A 21757-nucleotide genomic window follows, 5' to 3' on the forward strand; every position below is an offset into this window, starting at 1 on the left:
TATAAGGACAAAAGCTAGAGTCCTAGAATTTTTAGTAGCATGATTTCTTATTCTCCATACAGACCCAACTCCTAGGCTACTATCCACCCCTCAACATTTCCAGAAGTTCTAACTCTGACTGGTATGTGCATATCAGACATGTTGCTACCCTTCAGAGAAGGAGGTTTGTAATGACTAATCTACTGATATTGTTTGTGTCTTCAAAAATGTCTGTATCCATAAATCTAAAGGCATACTACTCACCTTCACCTCTTCAGACTTTTCAGCCATCAAAGTAAATGTATTCTGATGTCACCCAGAGGAAATCTTAAACCTATCATTTTATGAAGACAGATGGTTGCCAAGTGCTCAGCTTAAGATATTTCTCAGCCTAAGATCTATCTCTTTCACTGTCCCCTCAATGTTCCCTTAAAGCCACCTGTGTTTATTTAAGTATGTTGATTGGTATCCTAGCCTCATCACATGCTATTACGTCATATTATTTTTACAATCCAACAGTGAAAGGGGAGATAACATCTATAGATGACAGTTTACATAGGGATATTCTATAAGATGATGTGGTGATCTTTTTACTACAAAAGAGATCTTCTATAACCTCTAAGGAAATCCTACACACTTAATCACCTCATTTCTGGCCTCCTTTTCACAACTAAGAGGTTGTATATGCTGTCACTGACATTTAAGAAATAAATAAAAGCTACTGCAACCATTGAAGATTTCCAGCAAACAGACACTCGCCATACCCCAATCATCAAGTATCACATAATCACATAACTTAATAGCATGGAATCATACCATTCATTCAATCACAATAGACTATGTGGTATTATAAGAATATCAAAATCTAGCCTCTCTTTCATGTGTGCTCTCTTTTTTTTCTGAATGCAAGTAGATTTTGCAGCTTCTCTGAATTACTAGCCCTAAATTTCATCTCAGGGTTAGTCATGAGGCAGAGCTACTGTGAAAAAAGACTCAGTAACAGAAGAACTAAATTATCTGGAACAGAGGCTAAATGTAAAGCTGTTGTACTATTTTATATTGGTATCTCAATAATAAGAAGGAAACAAAGAATCAAACCAGAATGGCTAACAAGAATTTTGTTGCCTTATCTTTCTGTTTATCTGTCATTTGGCATTACAAAATGTGAATACCACATTTGGGAGATATGAGTGATTTAAGAAACTTAGCATGTACACCCTATGTCCTTTATTTGGGTAACCATTTAAGATTTCAGACAATGTCTTACATTATATAAAAATAGCTGGATCATAAGAATTATCCCCCCCCCCCCCCAGTAAAACTTGCCACAATAAAGAATTTTGGAGCTTTGGAAAACACTGGCACAACATTTCAAGAAAACCGAATTGGACAATTTTGGCTTTTTCTTATTATTTCATGTTCTCAGACAGCATTGATGAGAGGACAAAAATGTATGACATGACTACATATGGAATGAAATATATCAGAATTGCTGGGGAATCTCCAGTTAAGATAGAAGATGTGTTACTTAAGTTACTTGTTTGAGTAAATGTAACATATTATAGCCAGGATGCAAAGGGATCTTGTAGCACTCTTGAGATTAACTGAGCAAAATATGTTGTAGCAAAAGCTTTCATAGACCTGGTCTACTTCCTCAGATGCATCAAGTCTATGAGATCTATGCTACAACCTCTTTTGTAACAGTTAGTCTCAAAGGTGCTACAATATCCCTTTGCTACTGCTATGCCTCTGAATATTGTAGCCAGCTTTACCGCATAATGGCAATATTAATATCTTTAGACTGTAGTGCAGTAGTTGAAAACCAAGCATTAAAATGTTCAAAATGATGCACTTAACACATGCACCTAACACATTTTACAGCACATGAATACCATATATGTCCTATATAGATTTGGAAAAAAAACATGGCTGTAATATTATTCTTATAAGCTCTATATTATACACCTGAATGACATACTAAGAAGAGAAATGACAGTGGGACTATAATGCTGTCATAGCTCTTTTGTCCCAAATACTAGGGCATGTTTATGTTTTAGATGGATGCCTGCAAAGTGTGAATGGGGCTACTTCTTTCCTGGATTTTATTACATGGATGTAAGGACATTAACAACATCAAAACCCTTTCGTGTTTATAATAATGCTCATGGGGCTACTTCTTTCCTGGATTTTATTACATGGATGTAAGGACATTAACAACATCAAAACCCTTTCGTGTTTATAATAATGCTCATGCATCCAAATCCATACACCATACTTCAAGAGAATCAGTCCTATCAGCTACCAGCTTCTTGTCTCACAAAAGTTAAAGTAAAAGAAACAAACAAGAAAAATTGAAACAGAACTCTTCTACCTGATATTCTTCTGTGTCTAACAGAGGCTTGCAAATGATGGCATGATTATTAGACCAACCACAGGGGGAGAAAATGAAGTGTTAGCACAAAGTTCTGTTTTATTGTATTCAAGTAAAATAATAAATCAGAGATGAAGCTACACAACATTTAGAGAAATTATTTATTATATGATGAAACAGATGCTACAATAGATTATTTCAGAGTGCAGGTATAGAGTTGCACAATTCAATATTCCTTTACTGATATCCTGTGTCACAGACACAGTTATGAATGTGTAAATAACATATTATCTCCTGACCTGACTCTCCAAAACTACCTCAACAGCCCACAGCCACATCAAGCAACATAAGTCTGTACTGCTGGTTACTGGAGTGTTGTAGATGTTCAATCAGTCAATCAATCAAACATTTATTTACAGTCATAGACCAAATATAAAATGCAGATGTTTCCAGTCCCTCCCAACAGTGATCTGTGATATGATAATCAGAAGCAAGACCCTGTTTGAATTCCTCACCACCCAGTCCTAAACATGAATAATGAAAAACAGCAAATGTATAAGTCTAGTTTACACATCTGGAACTGCTCAGCAGCATGCCAGCCAGCATTTATAACATTATATGTATTACATTTTTTTAAAAAAAAATCTTCAGATCAATCAACAAACATAATTAGATTCTGAAATCAAAAACAACACATATATGATTTGTTTTAGCAAAATCGATTTGATATAATATAAATTGGCACCATAGAGAGTATAATGTGCTAGAACCCCCCCCCCATTTTTTCAATTTTTTTTTTTTTTACTGGAAGAAGGGGGCTTAAGTGTGAACAGCTGGTCTTCATTCATCTGGTCAGATTGCTTTAAAAGAGTATTAGCAACATCATGGAGGATAATGTGAATGATGACAAAGAAAATAGGAATTTGTAAAGTTAATTGTATTTTTCTGAAGCCCACCAGGATCCTTCTCATGTACTGGTTCTGAATTAGGTTGTAAAATATCTTTATTCCCATATAGAAAATTGTGGATATTTGGGTAGACATTTTTCCTAGTGTTAGAAATTTTACACATTTTTTCATTTTTTAAAAAAAATTGCACTATCCTTTGTTTTAGTTATACATTTGGCCTTCGGTATCCATAGGGGATCTGTTTAACCTCCCTCCCTCCCCCCCCCCCCCCCCGCGGATACCAAAATCTGCAGATGCTCAAGTTCTGTTGTCCCCAAAGGTGTGGGTGCATGTGGCTTCTCCATCATTAGGGACAGTGGGAATTAAATGGAGGTGTGTGCACGCAGCTGCATCACCATTAGGGGCAATGGAAGTTTTGTTCTCCCAAGTGGTGGCATGGCCACATGCATGCACCAATACTGTGACAATGGCTCTGTCCCTAATGACAAGCACATGTTGCCGTTGGGGACAATATGGGCTTGCCATTCATGGACCCTTGAATCCACAAATGGCAAGTCTGTGGATACTGAGGGCTGAATGTATTTTAACTCACTGTGGGATGCATTGGGGAAAAGACTGGATATCAAACAACTTTCCCCAATTTTCTGAGAATGTGAATTTTTCAGGTATAGACTGTTTAGTCATACACATTTTTCAAATGTATGCATAGTTTCATATGCCTGTTTTACTTCACAGAAACACATTACAATACTCAGGTATGTAGGGATTTCCAAGGCAAGGTGTGTTTTATTCTGTTGGATGGAGGTGTGAAAGTGGTATTTTATATATATTTCATATTGCTACTCATGATGACAATAAGCTACATCTAGTTTGCTGGGAAATGAAAAGGAGAGAGCTATTTCCAACACACCTTTGCTAGTAAGCATTCCAGAGGAATCTGCTCAGCAGCTGTGGGAAAAAGAATGGTCGAACAAATCATCCTTGGATCTGATTCAATTGGATTCTTCTTACCTGAAGCATAAAGTGGTATGGTCTGGGAAATTTTACCATATGAAGAGAAAAAACTATGCATAAAGCCTTAGATACCTTTAACTGTAATTTTAACACAGCATAATTTATTTCCTAAGTAAGTAAGGATTTTCTGTCAGTGAGCTTTTTTTAAGAATTCCATGGAGATTAATTATAATAACATGGCTCCAAACTAATCAAGTGACCACAGAGGTATTGGAAATGTCTTATATACAGTAAAAAAAAATCCTCAGCTCAATGGGACTATTCCATATGGGATCCAAAACAAATTCCAGTGGAAAGCTTGGTAGTGGTGGGGAGATGAAGAGAGGGAGAGAGTGGGACAAGAGAAAGAGAAGAAATGAAGTCAAGAAATGCAATCGAGATATTCTTTCCCCAATATTTCCACCACTACATTATCTGTCACTAATCAGACAATTAAAAAAAATTAGAGTTCAAGTCTAGAAAATAGCATTGTTCTTTTTGTACTATAGCATAGGAAAAAGAGTTGGTATGATTTAATTAATTAATTTACTTTGCAATATCTTTTATGTCGTGCTAAGCAAAGAGAAAGAAGTTGAAAAATGAGAAGAGTCAGAAATGCTGTAAGCATGTACACAATTCCTTTGCAAAATAATAGCTTTTTAAATCAAGAAATGAAGTAGACAGTTAAGAATCATGATCTTAAGAAAGAAATTAGGAAGACAGAAAAAAAGACCTGTTGATATATCATGCCATCCATGACTGCAAATGGGAATATACTGAATCCACTGTGAATAGGAAGCTAGAAGATGTGATGACTCAAGTACTGCTTGACATAATACTGCTTGATTATAATAAATTTTGAGAAGGGTGCTTCTTACATCTGTAAGAATACAATCAGCCGAATCTCTGATTGTTCATGATCTCAAATTGCATTGGGAAGTTCTGCATGTATCTGAAGTGGTAAGGTCACCAAATGTGCTCCTCCTCTGAGGGGATGTTGTGTGGGGTCTTGCCTCATGCATAGATTTTGTCCTACTATTTTTAGAAGGAGATATAGATGTGGCTTTATACATTCAGTACAAGAATAATAATTTGCATGGGAGGAGTGTCCCTGAATGATGCCAGCTGCTTCTTCTCAAATACCAATCCAAGAAGCAAACTAAGTGTGGAGGAGGTGCTCTTGTGACAACAGGCATCACGTCATCTGCAAAACCCCCCCCCCCCACACCTTCAGAGAAGTCTCTCTTCAGTAAAACAGACAGCTGATCAAGATTATACAGTCATATAAGTTTCTGCAGGGAATATATGGAAAAGAACTGGATTTGCTTCTGAATAAACATGCTAATGCTTGGGCTGTGTGTTTACTTTACCAGCAGAACATAATTAACCAGCAGACTAACTTTACTAGCAGAGCATAATTTTAAACCATGCCTTAGTAGAGATTCTAACCTCCTCCTGTACTTGCATGTCCCCTTCAATCTCTGCCAAAAATGGGTGGGTGAGGATTTGATACCATATGTATTTAGTTAACCACAACTTCATCCAACCAGAAACTGTGGTTAATATTAACTGTGGTTAAATTAACGAGATGTTGAAGTTGTTTTTACTTTGAATCAAATATATTGATGACCAATGGTGGTGATACCTAAATCTGTCATTTCTCATTGAGATGCCCCTCACTTGGAACTATAGAGAATCCCAACTAAACCTACAAAATTTTAACCAAAAGGATAGTTAAAGCAAATCTTCTAGAAGGTGACCCATAGTATGCTACAGTTCTCCACATAGTGCTAAGATATGGTTTGACATTATATTCAAAGATGACCAATGAATCAAATGGATGCTTAGAACAGAAGAACTGAAAGTTCCATTGTCACCTCTTCAGTTTAGCTACTTCGGTTCCCAGTCTAATCTAATATGGAATTCTTTGGCATGCTACAAACATTTATTGGCATCTGCAAAGACTCTCATCCTGCACACCTTACAAGAAAAGTTGTAACAGCAGTTTTTATACCACTTGGAAAACCATCATTCGGAAATGTTCTGGATGGAAAGATTTACTATTAAATGTCTTGGGACCATATCACATTTTTCTTGGCATATCATATTTTCTTACATTTCATACTTCCAACTTACACCTTCCCATTATTTTTCCTTGTAGTTGAACATTTGCTTGCAAGCCAAGGTAATTAGCAAAGTGTTTGAGGTAAACAACATGCAAGACCCACTACACAATGCTGAACTCAGAATGGCGTCAGTGTCATGCCAAGATATTTTGCTGCCTAAAGGAAAATCACCTCCTTACAAGAGGCAACACTAGAAAGTCTTGCTATGACATTCAGATACCACTTATTGAATTCACCCATTTCATCTCTCACAGTTTTACCTGAAACAGATCCCGTTCTGAATGGAGTTATCTGCAACCAGCATTACCACTGTCCCCAAAGGATGAAACAACTCTACACAAGTTATGGAAGGGTAAGTGTATTTTTATTTTATTTTCATAATCCTGTAATAATTTACTGGTAATAACTTAACTGTTTGCTAAAGCAGCTGAAAATACTGGAGAACACTTCTGTTGTTGTTTTTATACTGAATAAGGCATGTCTTCTGTATCATTAGAAATGTTAAGTAAGTCAAATTCAGAGTCCACTTTATATAGGCAAGAACAAGTTAAATTAATCTTCTATGCAGTGTGTGTCCAAGTCTAATTTATTTAATTAAATAATGCTGGTACCAATGAGATGCTGATTGGTTTGTAAACTGAACCTTCAGTACATGAAGAATTCCACAGGGCCTTTAAAAAGAAGAAAAAAATGATAAATGAAGTCTCAAAGATTAGGTTGCATGTATCACTCTATCACTGATTGTAGAGACATAAACCAATGTTTTCATTACAGATGTTTTTGTGCTCTAAGAAGGTCGAATTAAAATATTTAAGCTGAACACATAATAATAAATGATTAAACTACGTATGACTGTGCTATAATTATAATCAAAGAAATACTCCAATATGTATTTTTATCTGAAAACACTGCACATTAAAAGAAAGAATTTGGACAAAGGAACATCTTACGTCTGTGGGAAGAATGTAATTAGGAGATAATCAAGCACCAAAGACAAACAAGACAGGCTGAAGAAAATTAATGAAATTATATTAGTTTCCTGTTGCTCTTAATCCAATTATTTGACTAACATAAAAGAGAATCTAATTGTACTTTAGAAACACTGTGCATATTTTTGTCATTAAAGGTGAGCTAGTCAAAGTCTGTGATGTAGCTCAGCGGCTAGGAAACTGGGCTGCAGATAAAGAATTTTCATTTTAATATTTCTTCTTCCTATAATTTCACAAAGGGATCCTATAGGAACCTGATTTATGTCTCTCTCTTGATTTTTCAGGTTCAGGCCCCTGCATCTTCAAAATGTGATATTGTAAGAGTTATTTATACAAGGGGGTGGTTATTTTCTCCAGGTCAGAGACCTACCTTTGTTCTCCTCATAAATACTAAGCTATTTATGTTCTGAACAGTTCTCAAAAATCACGTCATCTGGGATGGATTGGGAACGGAAGGGAAGGGAACGAGTGAGGGACTTATGTGTGGAGGAAAATGTGTTCCCCACTTGTTCCCGGCCCCTTCCATTCTGTTCTTGTCCTATTCTACGGAGCCCCTGTGCGGTAAGGTTCTAAGTATATGTAGTGTCCTGAACACTGTAACCATCTATGTGAAGGTTATTAGCATTGTTGTTGTGTGCCTTCAAGTCATTTCTGACTTATGGCGACCCTAAAATGAACTTATTGTGGGGGAGGTCCTTGCAAAAATTTGTTCAGTTGGAGTTTACCATTGCCTTCTTCTTAAGGCTGAGAAAATGTGACTTGCCCAGTACGTTTCAATAACTGAGTAGTGATTCAAACCCTGGTCTCCAGAGTCACAGTCCAACACTATTAATAGCTTAATATTTATGGGGAGAACATAGCTAGGCCTCCGACCAGGAGAAAATAACCACTCCCCTGTAGAAGAAGGGATCTGCATTTATGTTTCATATATGCAATGATAAAATATATGTGACAAGATATATACAAAAAGCAAGCACTTTTATTTTAATACTTTTAATTGTGGTGCATGATTTTCATTTCTTGAAGAGTAGAATGGTCCAGCCCTCCAAAAAGCATTCATATGGACATGTTGTTGTTTTAAACAAGATAAAAGTGCAGCTTTCACATGGACCATTTTTGAGCTCCATCAACATCTCCAAAAATATTTCAAACAAAAAATAATCTTTTTTTGCTGTTGTTCAACTACAAATTCTTCCCACATACTTTAGAGGGTATGCAATGTGACGTGTAACAGGGAGGAAAAATTTCAACAAAATGGGACATATTTCAAAATGAAGCATGACTAAAAATGTATACATTTGGAAAAGTGCACAAAGATGCTATTGTAAATATTTAAAAAGTGCATAAAATGTGCAGGTTTTGAAAAAGGCAAACAAAGATAAAGCACATTTCTGTGGAGGAGAAAGCATCTCCTTTACACTTGAAATGTAACAAGTATATGTGCTGGGAAACAGAGAAACCCAAGAATTAAATGGGTAACTTTTCACCTCTTCATCTATAATTTCAATCATCTCAGAATGCATAGCCAAATATGATAGGGATTATGAGCATTTAGCAAACACATCCTCAGTTTGCAATGCCGGGGAAGGTTGTATTACATCCTGATTACAAATACTATTGTGAGATCTGGAAAGTATACATCTCATATAAATCCACATGTAGTTCATATCCACACATAAGGACAAACATTTTTAAGGGAAGTCTTAAACCAAATGGAAATCTATCAAGTTCTTAAAGTACTTAGCAGCAGCAGCAGCAGCAGGAAGAGGAGGAAAGAAAGAAAGAAAGAAAGAAAGAAAGAAAGAAAGAAAAGAAGCCCAGGGAAATAACACAGTAAAAGGCGAAAACGGTAACAAGAAATAAAAATGTATGCATACTCTCAACCTCACTTGCAAGCATATATTATAGATAAGAGGCACAATAAACAGAGATATATACACACACATGCAAATATTAATCCATCCAGTGGATTATATGCATATTGCTAATATCTTTTGAGATGTTGGGCACATTATAGATGCTGAGAACACTGTCATTAATATAGAAGATAATGGAGTGAGGGGGGGAATCTATCCACAACATCAGTAGAAATGCACAGTGGCAGGAACAGATGTTATATGTAAGCATAATGATATTTTTGGCAACAGACAACAGAACCAGAATTTGTCAGGTGGCAAGGACAAGACAGGAAAGCTCAAGGGAGTGTTGTGCATCAATGCATTTAAATGGTGTCAAGAAACAGTTTATCACAAATGCGCTGTAGCAACATTCATCCGTTAAAGACAAAATTGCCCAGTACCTCATATAAAGCCTACACACTAGCTTAAAGAGATTTATGTTGTAGTGTCAAAAGGAACATATAGCTCTTTTCATACTATGTCTCCTAACTGAACAGAGTATAAATTGGGGAAAGGGAGTTTGGGAAAACAAAAGAAATCAGAGATGCATAGAAACACTGAAATATACTGGCTAACATATACAATTTTGGTCAGTGGCATCACTAGGTCTGGTGTCTCCTTGTGTGATAACTCATGGTGTCATTGCCATGGCTGCACCTTTCTACAACCAGAAGATAAACATATCTCATAACCCTCCCCCACCAACAATGTCCAGCTTTTTAAGCAAAATAGTATGCAGGGCCTTAGAGATGCATCCCCCAATCCCCTCCCCACCCCACATTCTTGGCTTGCTAGGATGCCTCTACTCACCAGGTGCTGTCCTTGGTGATACATGGCTAGGTTGGCCAAGGCAAGGAGGATGAACATGGTGGCGTAGCCTCCTCTTCCTCTTCTTGAGCAAGACCAGCTACAGTGGCAGCCAATAGAGAGGTGTCTCAGCACCCACTTCTGGCCCCACCACTACTGGCCCTGGTGGCCAGAACAAGTTGTCTTTGGAGTGCAGCCATGGTTCCAACTCCTTCTCCCCAGTAGTGTCACCCCCTCTGATGGTGTCACCAAGTGTGGTGTGCACCACTTACATCCCCTAGTGAAACCACTAATTTTTATTTAAAGAACTATCTGACAGCTGCTCAGTAAGATCTTGAAATGTCTAAAGAATGACCCAGATATTACAACAATTAAGTGGAGTCTCCCTTCAGGTAGCTGTACAGTCCCGCCCTTCTCTTATGCAGGGGATCCTTTCTGGACAACCCCCCCACTCCCACCCCCGCATAAGAGAAAATATGTGGATGCTCAAGGCCATTCAAACGAACGGGGCTCATGCCTGCGATGGTGGCACATCGGCGGTGTGTGGGGCATGCACACCACAGGAGCGCACCCCATTCATGTGAATGGGATGCACTGCCCCTTGCGCCCTGCATGGATTTGAATGTATGCTCAAAGCCGCGTATAACGTGGGCGCACTGTATGACACTGTCTGAGTACAGGACTATTTTAGGTTCTTTCATGTGATCCCTGTTGCTATGCAAGAAGCATCTGAGAATGGATCAGCATGCTTCTTCCATGCATCATCATAAGCAGTTTGTTTTAGACACTATGCTGCATCCAAGGAGACCTTCAACATGCAGATGATATCTTATGATGGCACATTGTAGCACACACTGTGGTCTTACATAGGAACAGACCCATTGCTAAAATGTGGAATGACTGAACAGAGGATGAATCCAACATAATGTTAAAAGTTCATAGTGCCCACTTAAGTTCAATTCCCCCCTCTTGAAATGGGAAGAATCAAAACTTGTGGGGAGTGGCCCAAAGAAGGTGACATTCTCTCACAGAAAAACTTGCAGACCAGACTGGGGAGCTCTGTGTTTTACATTAGATTATGGGCCAAAAGTATCTCTCTCCTAATCTACGGAATCTACAGAGACTTGGGAAAACGCATCTCGGACCATTCAAAATAGTTGGTAACGTCTGGTATGGATTGTGACATCTGCTTCTTCATTAATCAGAGAAGCAACCACAGGAGGTCAAATAATTTCATCACCAACTGTACTGCAACCTGACTAGATCTATTCATCTTCCATCCTTGTTTTAATAACCCAATTGACACATAAGAAATTATTCCTTGATCTCTAAATCAAAGAAGTCTTTGAAGACCTGAGGAAGGTTAAGATGGTTAAATTGGCATTGATCATATAAAATACATTCAGCACTTAGATACCAAGTTCCCTCCTTCCCTCCCCCCTCTCTCTCACACACAGACACACATTGCACATAAGAGACTCTGCTTAGATGTTGGACACCTGCTTCTTCATTAATCAGAGAAGCAACTAATTACATTATAAGTGAGACACTTTTGACAGTTATCATTTTTGACATCAACTTTTGGCTGAGGCCTCTTGACAACCTGTGCAAACAAAAACAAACCGTTCACCATTAATAGATTGGCTTGTTTCCCTTATTTTATTTATCACCTCTATTTATCTATATGTTACAAAACAGGACAAATTCATGGAGTTGTGACACATACTGGACTGCCTAAGAAATAAAAAAGTGGGAAAAGGCAAATGCGGTAGTCAAAAAGGCAGATGGAGTAAATTTTAAGATTTTCAAAACTGTCCAGATGTGTAGAAATATAACAATAGAAAGTACATTTCCATATCACTTATCAGTGCACTTAAGCGCTCCTTAAGTTGTTTACAATGTGTAAGCTAATTGCCCACATCAAGCTGGTTACTCATTTTAGCGACCTCAGAAGGATGCCAGGCTGAGTAGACCCTGAGCCCATTGGCTGGTATTGAACTCACAACCTTGTGGTTTCTAAGTGAGTGGCTGCAGTACAGGCATTTAACCCCTGTGCCACTGAGTGTCCTATGATCCTGGAAAACAAATGCAAGCATATTTCAAGTCTTGAAATATACATACAACCAAGGTGAACTAGAATATCCAGTTTTTGCTTGGGAATAAGTAGGTATCTTTAATGTTTCATGTTTTTAGGACTGTATGTCTCTTGCACCCCATTTCTGGAGATGGTAAGATGAAATATGAGTACTGAGAACAGCTGAAACAAATCTATTGAGAAAGGAACATTATAGTTCCTGATAATTACAAAGTAAGCTTATAGCAAGATTTGAAGAAAATGGAAGCCTGAAACCTACAGTGCTATATAAATAAAGCATAGATGAACCTACAGCGCTATATAAATAAAGCATAATAATAATAATAGATTTATTTTAAAGCATTTGGACACTAGCAGAAGTGCAATGCATTCCACACTGGTAGAAGGAATTAAAATTGAAACATAGGTCAAAGATGATTGTGAAGACATCACAGTTTAAAAAAAAAGGTTTACAACTCAGGAATGAAATTGTTAATTAGAATTCCTATCTATGGTTTTCTTCGTCAGATTAAACACTTGACTTAGTAGAGGGCATTTGGGAGATATATGATCTAAAAACTAATTTTTGGAAACATAATGCTAGTTTTATCATTTTGCTATCAAAATGAGCTTTCCTTTATTGTGTCTGGTGATTTTTTCCTATCTCTCATTCCCTAGACCTGTTAATAAATTAAACTACCTAAATCTTTTAGCCATCAAGACATATGTGTATCTTGATATTTGTTAATGTGTGTGAGAAAAACATATGGTGTTTCAACTGCAGATTTTGACTATGAAACACTAGGGATATGTCTGCTGCAACATCCTGAAACTTGTCTGGAACAACATACTATTTAAAAAAAAAAAAATCTGCCACTGACATGAAAACAAATAAAACCACAAAAATAAAACTCATTTGTGAAACCTTTTAGTTGACTTGATTAACCTGGGAAGTTACTAATGAAAGTGAAAGATCACCCTGAATAACAACATTTCATTTAAACTGCTCATATGGGAAAGCACATGGACAGTTTAAACAGAACTCCATAACAATAGCACACTGCTGGAAAATGGTAAAACTCTTGGAAAATTTCCTTCCCTGAAATTGCAGAGATTTGGTGAAATATTTTCCCCACAACACTACATTTTTAAAATTACTCTCATTCAATTTGATAGAAAAAGACATTCAGTTTAAAAACAGAAAGAAATACTTAAGTTCCTTTTTTTCAGACCAGGAAGTGTGGAGCTCAGAACACCAAATCATAAAACTGTCCTATTAACTTAATTCTGACTGAGGAATCAAAGTCCCATGTAAGTAAGAACTAAATTAGCAACTTGAGAATGTTGTGCCTGTTGAACTAGTTGAAAGCATATCTGGGTCTACATCAAAAGCCAGAGATCTACTTTAAAGAATACCATTAAAAATAGTACATCAGAATGGAACAGTTTAGAATATCATTTTCTCCTTTTGAGAATACCACAATAAAGAACACCAGTACAATTTTCAGTAGACAGCAATTTTGCATGAGACTTTCTCTCCAACTGCTGGTTACGTTTGAAAGATGGTGGTAATGGACAAATAAGTACATAAAAACCAAAGCATTTAGTTATGCATATTTCCTTAAGAGTCAGAATTTATATTTGTACCAGGGCAAAAATTCTAATTTTCAATTAAATTACAGTACTAGCAACATCTCTGCAGAGACTGAGTGATTTATATATTAATGCAAACTTATTTGTAAAGTTTTTAAGCTTTTATTTGTAACACAATGTTAAAAAAAATAAAGACAGTCTGGGTTGGTCACTGGTGATTACAAGCATAATACGTTTATCAACTAGTAATAAGTATGTAAATACTTTTTTTCACATTTGAAAACACAAAAAGATTTCCAATTCCTCAAATACATATTTTCCATGTTCCTACCTCCACAAAGTCTAGAGAATACAAGGGAACTGTTGGTAAAACATGCAATTAATAGGACACTGGTATGCCGCCAGGTAGTTGTAATTATCTTTTTCTGTTGCATAATACATTTGAGAATCATTTAAAAGTGAAAGAATTGTGTTGCATACTTTTACATCAATACACAGACAGCAGCGAAAGAGCACAGGAAGCAGAGATTTAAATATCAATAGAGAAGATAAAAGAAAAACTGTTTAATACAGCTACTTACATCATGGCCTACAAGGTCAGTCTGTGTGGATTTATCTACTTGAGAGACAAGAGTCTTCGGTAAATGTTGGGCCTTTTCCTGTGATGGGGTTGGGGTGGGGAAACAAGACAACAAACTCCAGGTCAGTTGTTTTTCATCTCACTGGTTTTTCAACTACAAACATCCAAAAGTCAGTGTACACACAGTAGCAGATAGTGAGAAACGTAAATTGTTACGGTGCTAGGGACAAAGCAAAATTCCATCTCCTGGTGTTATCTTACCAATCCATTTATCAGCCAGTTGTTGAAGTCATAGCTTAGATGTATGGTTCATTTTATGGATATAAGAATGTAAAACTTTAAAGATTAAAACACACATATCCTCAATCTTATTTTAGGGATTAGTTCCTAGTGTTTAATATCAGCCATCTGTTACAAACTGTAAAGCTGTATAGACCCTTGATTTCCATTTGTTCAGCCAACGGAACAGAAACACACACACACAGAAACACACACACACCAGAACTGAAACTGTGAAGGATAATGACTGTGAATTGAAGACATAATTCTATGGTAGATGAAGGAGAAAACACATGAGAAAACATTTTAATTGTTAGTAGCCTATGTTTTCTCTTTTCATCTACTTGTCCATTCCCCATTTGCCTTTGGACATTTTTTTCTCCATTATATTTCATCATCCCTGACAGACTGTACCCTCAATTCCATTAGCATCAAGCCTAGGGATACAAAAATCTGTCTAATTCTAATCTATTCCAGTTTTACATATGCTCATTAACAAGTCATGTTAAATTGTTATTTTTCAATCAATAAAAACATTCCCATTTTAATATAAATTTAACTACGTATTTGTCAACAACATTTTTTCTTAGCATATCTGCCTCTATTGCCACCATTTGCCCAGGAGAAAGACCAAATGGGTAGACAATTTATGATTAGGTATTTAAAGAAGGACACAGTTCATATATTTTCTCGCACATACACATTTTAAAATGTTTTCTGATACTTTTTTTCTTTCTGGATTGAGAACTGTGTTAGGATATTTGGGGATGGTGAATGTGAAAAATGGTGGATATGTACCAACCCAGTTCAGGATGGATTGAGGATGAGGTGTATATTAGCTCAGTTTGTATCAAAATTCATTGATCAATTTCCTCAAGTGTTATCATATGATTATATACAACTCCTTGTGATTAGCATTCTTTATTGCTTGTTAACTATTTTGCATTATTTTACAGTTATCACACTTTTTCATGACACACATGAACATGGATTCAGCATTCTTTCCCCTCATTTTCATATACAACTGAGACAAGCTGAATATGTTTCAGTAACATCTTGCAGTAAGAGACTGCTCAGCAGAACACATGGAGGTTTCATAAAGTTCAATGAGCAAAACATTGATCGGGCCTCCTCCTACTTTCCTCACGAGTTTCTGCTGAGTTAGCACTACCTTCAAATGTCTGTTGACCATCAATTACCTCTTGACAGAGGGAAAAAAATACTCTACTTGGTTTCTCTGCTACCCTTTCTGTCTCCCTGATCTAGCCTGGCTGATTTATTTTTCTTCATTCTTCAATCAACATTTCTTTTAACAAGACTCAAAGTCATCCAAATGAAACTGAGAGGCTGGAGATACCAGACAGAGAACTCTTTCACTGCACACCAGATATTGATTCCCCCCCCCAACTTATTTATTTAAAATATTTCTGCCCTTCCTCATGTTGCAAGATCTCTGGGCATCTTACAATAAAACCTATTAAAACAATTTAACATGCAAGGCAATGAAATTATGCAGCAATAAAAATGATTTAAACATCATAAAAACATTAAAGAATGCATAATTTTAAGAGCTGACATTAAAAGAATAGAAAATCGTATATCAGCACACATAGGGTAAAGGCATTAGGGCTCATCGGATTTTGTAAAAAGCCAAGTTTTAACTTGATGCCAAAATGAGACCTATGACTATACCAACTGGGCCACCATTTCACTATCAGCATGCCATGGTTGAATAATTAGTATGTGGGATTCACCCCTATGACGTAGTGGTGGTCCTAGCTCAGAATGTTTTAAAAGAGACATTAGTTAAAAGCATGGAAGAGGAGGTCAATTACAGGCTGTTAGTCATAATGACTGTATGAAACATCAGAATACAGACACAGAATGCAAGCATGTTTCTAATGACCAGATGATCCGGACACAGAATAGTGCCTTCATAACCTGCCTGTGGGCTTCTAAAACTAATCTCTTTGTAGACTATGGTCCAAAACACCCTGTAGAAATAATCCAATTTGAGACCACTTTAACTGCCCTGGCTCAGTGTTAAGGAACTCTGGGAATTGTAGTTTGTTGTGGCACCAGAGCCCTCTGACAGAGAAGACTAACTTCTCTGCCATGATGACGCAAGTGTGTCTGTATGTCGGGGCACCACGATTGCATCATTGATGCACCACAGTGCGCTAACAGTGCACTGATGGTGGTGCCTGGATGCACCAAGAACCCAGTTTTTCCAGGTTCTTTTTGGTGCGGAGGGAGCCCATGTGGTTTGACTGCTGTGGGCTCCCTCGGGAGTAAAACCGGGTGACTCCAGCCTGCCCTTTTAGGGCGGTCTGTTGAGTCCCATTGTGACTCATTTGAAAAGACTCTACTATTTGGTAAAGACTCTACTATTTGGTAAAGTGGATGACAAGAGGAAGACTACATTGAGAGTGGATAAACTCAAGCAAGACCTAAGTCTACAAGACTTAAGTCTACAAAACCTGAACAGGGCTGTTAATGACAGGTCGACTTGGAGGTCTGTCATTCATAGGGTCATCACAATTCAAAGCTGACTTAACAAAGTCAAAGCTGACTTTGTAATAAATAACAAATATGGCAACTGGGTATGTCATGATTCACTATAAAATTTAACAACTATTTTATCATGGGCACTAAACAGAGCTGAGAGACAGGGTGGTATAGTGAACTGAGTGGTAGACTAGGACTGGAGACTAGAGTTTGAATCCCTCTTGGCCATGGAATACATTGGGCCACCTTGGGCAAGTCAAATGCTCTCAGCCTCAGGGGAAAGCAATAACAAACCTCCTCTGAAAAAAAAATATTGCCAAGAAAACTCCATGATAGGTTCGTGTTAGGGTCATCATGTCGAAAATGACTCAAAGGCACATAACAACAAAACTAAAGTGAGCTACAGAGTATTGTCCAAATGTTGTTCTACTTTCTAGAAAAAAAATTGTCACGTTATCAACATTTTTTGCAACACACTTTATATTGCTAATATAATTGTACTGGAGTGACTGTACAGTGACGAAAAAACAAAAATTACATACAAAAAGGACTAAAAAAAAAAAGAACCCTACAGAACCTTAAGCAATTTATTGTTTTCTAATCCAGAACTTTTGAACTTCTAACACTACTGACATTAACATGTGTGCATGGTGCATCTCTATGGATAAACATGGGGATTATTTACCACTATGATGAAAAGGGTACTTAGAGTTTTTTATATTCCAAAACACCTGCATCTGCCTTGCAATTGCAGTATATCCAAGTTAGTATTATGATGTCCTTACAGGTAGCTGGAATTAAGACATATATGCATTGGTTTGCTTATTATTTTGTGCCAAACTGTACAGTCGTATCTATGTTACACTGAGTAATGGTAGCGCTGATGAGGCATAGTGGATACTAGTATAACTGAACCTAAGGATGGGCTTGGCTCCTGTGAGCAGCAGCTGCTTTGCCTGCTGCATTAAGTATGAAAGAGTTCCTTTGCTATTTATAGTCATGGTAATAGTTCCTACCTGAATCTGGTTTTATTCAGCACTTTCTATAAACCCAGAGTGCATATCAAATATTGATTTCTGGTTAAGGCAAAACATCCAGAATTTATCCATAAGGTAAGAAATGTCAAGGAAGTCTTGGATCAAAGAATAATCCACCAAGGAAGAAGCCACCACTGGGAGAAAATACACCAGAAACAACTTCTACAGCCTTGTAATAGCCAGATGTGTTGAGTCTGTCATTTTTAATGCTTTAATCTCCAGATATGCATAACATGGAGGAGGTAAGAGAAAGCAACAGCATGCTACAAACATCTTCTTCACTATGCCTTTTCTTCTACATATCATGAGATGAAGACACTTTTTATCCTATTTGGAATCTCTTATCATCCTGCCAAGCAAGGGGGCTAGTTGTGTCCATCCTCATATTCTATTCCTTCTTCCCACAAGAAAAAAAATGTTTAGACATAATGGCAAGTTAGGACTTTGGGTTACAATAAGAGAAGATACATGCATGAAGCCTGATCATTCCCATCTTGACTTTCACTAGCAAGAATGGCTCAACAAATTAGAAATCAAAAGCTGCCTATGACATTTTAATCACAAGAATCATAATGATCCATAAAATTGTGATTGTTCTTATGTCATGAATTCTGGCTTGTTTGGTGGCATGAAACTGGATTTGTACACTACAGACAGCTTTGGAATTCAAGTTAGTTTAGAATGAAGGAAATAAGAGCAAATAGGCTGCATGCACCAGCACACAACTCATTCATAGGAAACCAGAATTCTGGTGTATTAGTCTGTGGTGGATTAATTGATGAACTGAGGATTAATTTATACATGCATACACAGACATGCCTTTTGCTAGATTATCGCTGTGTCATTTAATGTTCTTGCTGTTTTATCCATCCTTGTTTGTTTCTTTTCTCAAGGGCGGGGTATATATGGGAATTACAGAATGAATGAATGAACCAGATGAGAGTATATAAAACATTAACTGTGAAGGAGAAAACATGTATTTAATTACATCTACTTGTCATACAGGTCATTCTGTTTGAAGAAGCATTTTGGGAGTGAAGCAGGAACTATCCATCTCAAATAATATCCCTTTTAATAAAATATCAAGCAGATTATATTGATATAAATGGTTGCAAATATCATTATCCTGTATTAAATTCATACAGAGTTTATTTTGCTGTTGTGAAACACACATTGCATTCTTCAGGCTTTACAGTAATGAAATATAAATGACAATACTATGGATTCACTGAAGGATCGATATTGAATATCACTGGCCACACTGGCTGAAGTATTCTGGATGCTGCAGTCTACGAAAACAAGTTTTCTAAGCTCTGTGTAAGGTATGTTAGCATTCAGCCTAATGTTAAATATTACTTGTAGAGTTCTTTAAGATTACTGTAATATATCTCTGAGGAGATAGAAAGCAAAAGCAATTTTCAAGTACTTGTGAAAAGGTAACTGAAAACAGTATTGGATAACTAGTACTCAAAAAAGGCAATATGAAAAATTATCATCTGAAAATAAAATGTTAAGCTTGAAAGAACAGGCTAAAAGAGCCACGAACTCACATGTAATGCATACATTCCAACTATTCCTCTATATTCATAATGCCTCTTTTTTGTCAGAATGTTCACTGATCAAAACCTACAAACTGTGTGATTCACTAGTTGCTCTTTGGAAGTAAAGAAACAAAATGAATAAGAACCTGCTAAAGTTATGTTTTCAGTGAGTCATAGCCTGTACTCCACTAATTTTGGTTCTTTTTTCTTTTTATTTTAAATCAGACCTAATGCCCATAACCACATCTTATGAAAACAAAAAACCTTTCTGCTCAGTTTACCTAGCTGCATCACAAATAGATACTGAAACATATAACACAGTCTATAGTTACAGCTGCCCTGGTATATTAGTCAAGGAAGATTCCTACTCCCTAGATCTACATGGCAAATACATCTTAACAATTTCTACAACCAGTTTACTCCACCTCCCCATCCTTAAAGGAGCAGTCCTATACATATTTAACCAGTAGCAAGCCCTATTAACTTCAGTGCCACGTACTCCTAGGTACAGCTGTACAGAATTAGAGCTTTTCATCTTATGGTGAGAGTAAGACAAAACTAACATGGGATGTTCTTGGCAAGATTTGTTCAGAGGAGGTTTGCCATTACTGAGTGAGGATTCAAAACCCAATCTCCCAGTGTTTGAGGATGAGGATGAGAGTGTGTGACTTGCCCAAAGTTACCCACTGGATTTCCACAGCTGAGTTTGGTATTTGAATCCTGGTCTCCCAGTGTCCTTGTCCACCATCCAAACCTCTATACCACACTGGCTCTCTGTACTTCATCACAAACCTCTTCAAGGTGATACTTGTTTTGCAAGAGATCAAATAACTTTTTGATGAACAATATGTTTAAACTGCCAGCCTTTCTAAAACAGGGATGCAATTCTTCACTAAATTTCTTCTCCAAGGGAGCAATGAATAATTACAGCATTTTTTCTTCCCACTGTGATAGTCTTTTAAAAAACAAAGTTTTCAAAGGCTATTCACAATTCAGGACTTATTCTGCACAAATTACTCTGCTGAAGTTTGACACAAGGTTGTTTTTCTGCAAAAAGCAGCATTTTCTGCACAGGAATTACTATTTCTGCATGGATATATTATTGTCCATGTAGAAAGTGTTGTTTTCTATGCAGACAATGCTATTTTTTTGCACAAAACCACATGCAAGTTTTGAGCATAGTAAGTCTTATACTGCACACATTCTCATCCATCTGGAATTCTTCTTATCAAGGTTTTTCAACACTGAAAATACTTTTTAAAAATCATTTTGTTGAAGATTTTTGAATATTTGTTCCATTTCTGTTCTAAACCAATTCTTCTTCTCTGTGTGCAAGCCATATTATTAAGTATTCACCCAGCTGCCTTTTTCTTCAGTTTCTCCTAGACTGTGGAGCAGTCTTTCAGAAGAGATTCAATGGCTGAATATGCTGTCTGAATTTAAAACAGCATTAGAGTCCAGTCCCTTCTGACAGGTTTATCCAGATGGTTTTTAAATTATGAATTTTAAATTATGGACTGAATGGTTTCATATATATTGGTCTAATATCTTATTTTAAACTGATGCTTTGCACAGAATGTCTTTTCTTAGAGTAACCTATGGTACATTGATCTGTTTTTAGTTTAAGACCTTGGCATAGGTCAGACTCAAAATAATGGAAGGGTGCTGCCGATAATTAGGCTCAGAAGAAGAGATATTGGGGATTACAGGGAAAAGAAGCAGCTACAAAGTCAACACTAAAGAGGGTCTGCATCGCTATGTAGAAAGCAAAGCTTAAATGCTCTCACATAAGCTGCTCAGGCTAAGGTGCATGTTCTGAGGCTTAGAAATGGTCTGGCTCTTTGGGATTAGTTTACTGAGTACTCAGGTAGGCTGATGTTTTCTGACAGCCTTAAAATGCAAAGCTCAGTCCACCATGTTTGAATAGAGAACTAGTGTCACAAAGTGATGTAGTTTAACCAAGATTTTAAAATTAATTTAACCTACTGCTTGCCTCCAGTATTTTTAACAAGAGTACATATATGTTTCCATTCAGTAGGAGGAGATGGTGAGTGCCATATTATTTTATTCTTCG

General features: G+C 36.9%; 1 protein-coding gene across 3 annotated transcripts in view; it reads right to left on the reverse strand.

Moving 5' to 3' along the window:
* Window positions 1-21757, reverse strand: part of CCSER1 (coiled-coil serine rich protein 1) — a 927042-nt gene that overhangs the window by 353004 nt on the left and 552281 nt on the right. For all 3 annotated transcript variants that reach the window (XM_089527103.1, XM_089527102.1, XM_089527104.1), the window contains one exon: window positions 14320-14397. In XM_089527103.1, coding sequence (XP_089383229.1) covers window positions 14320-14397 — 78 coding nt within the window. The remainder of the gene's footprint in view (window positions 1-14319; window positions 14398-21757) is intronic.

Source organism: Sceloporus occidentalis, unplaced genomic scaffold (assembly GCF_023333645.1).
Source record: "Sceloporus occidentalis isolate IW3139 unplaced genomic scaffold, rSceOcc1.0.p SCAF_5, whole genome shotgun sequence".
Taxonomy (NCBI): domain Eukaryota; kingdom Metazoa; phylum Chordata; class Lepidosauria; order Squamata; family Phrynosomatidae; genus Sceloporus; species Sceloporus occidentalis.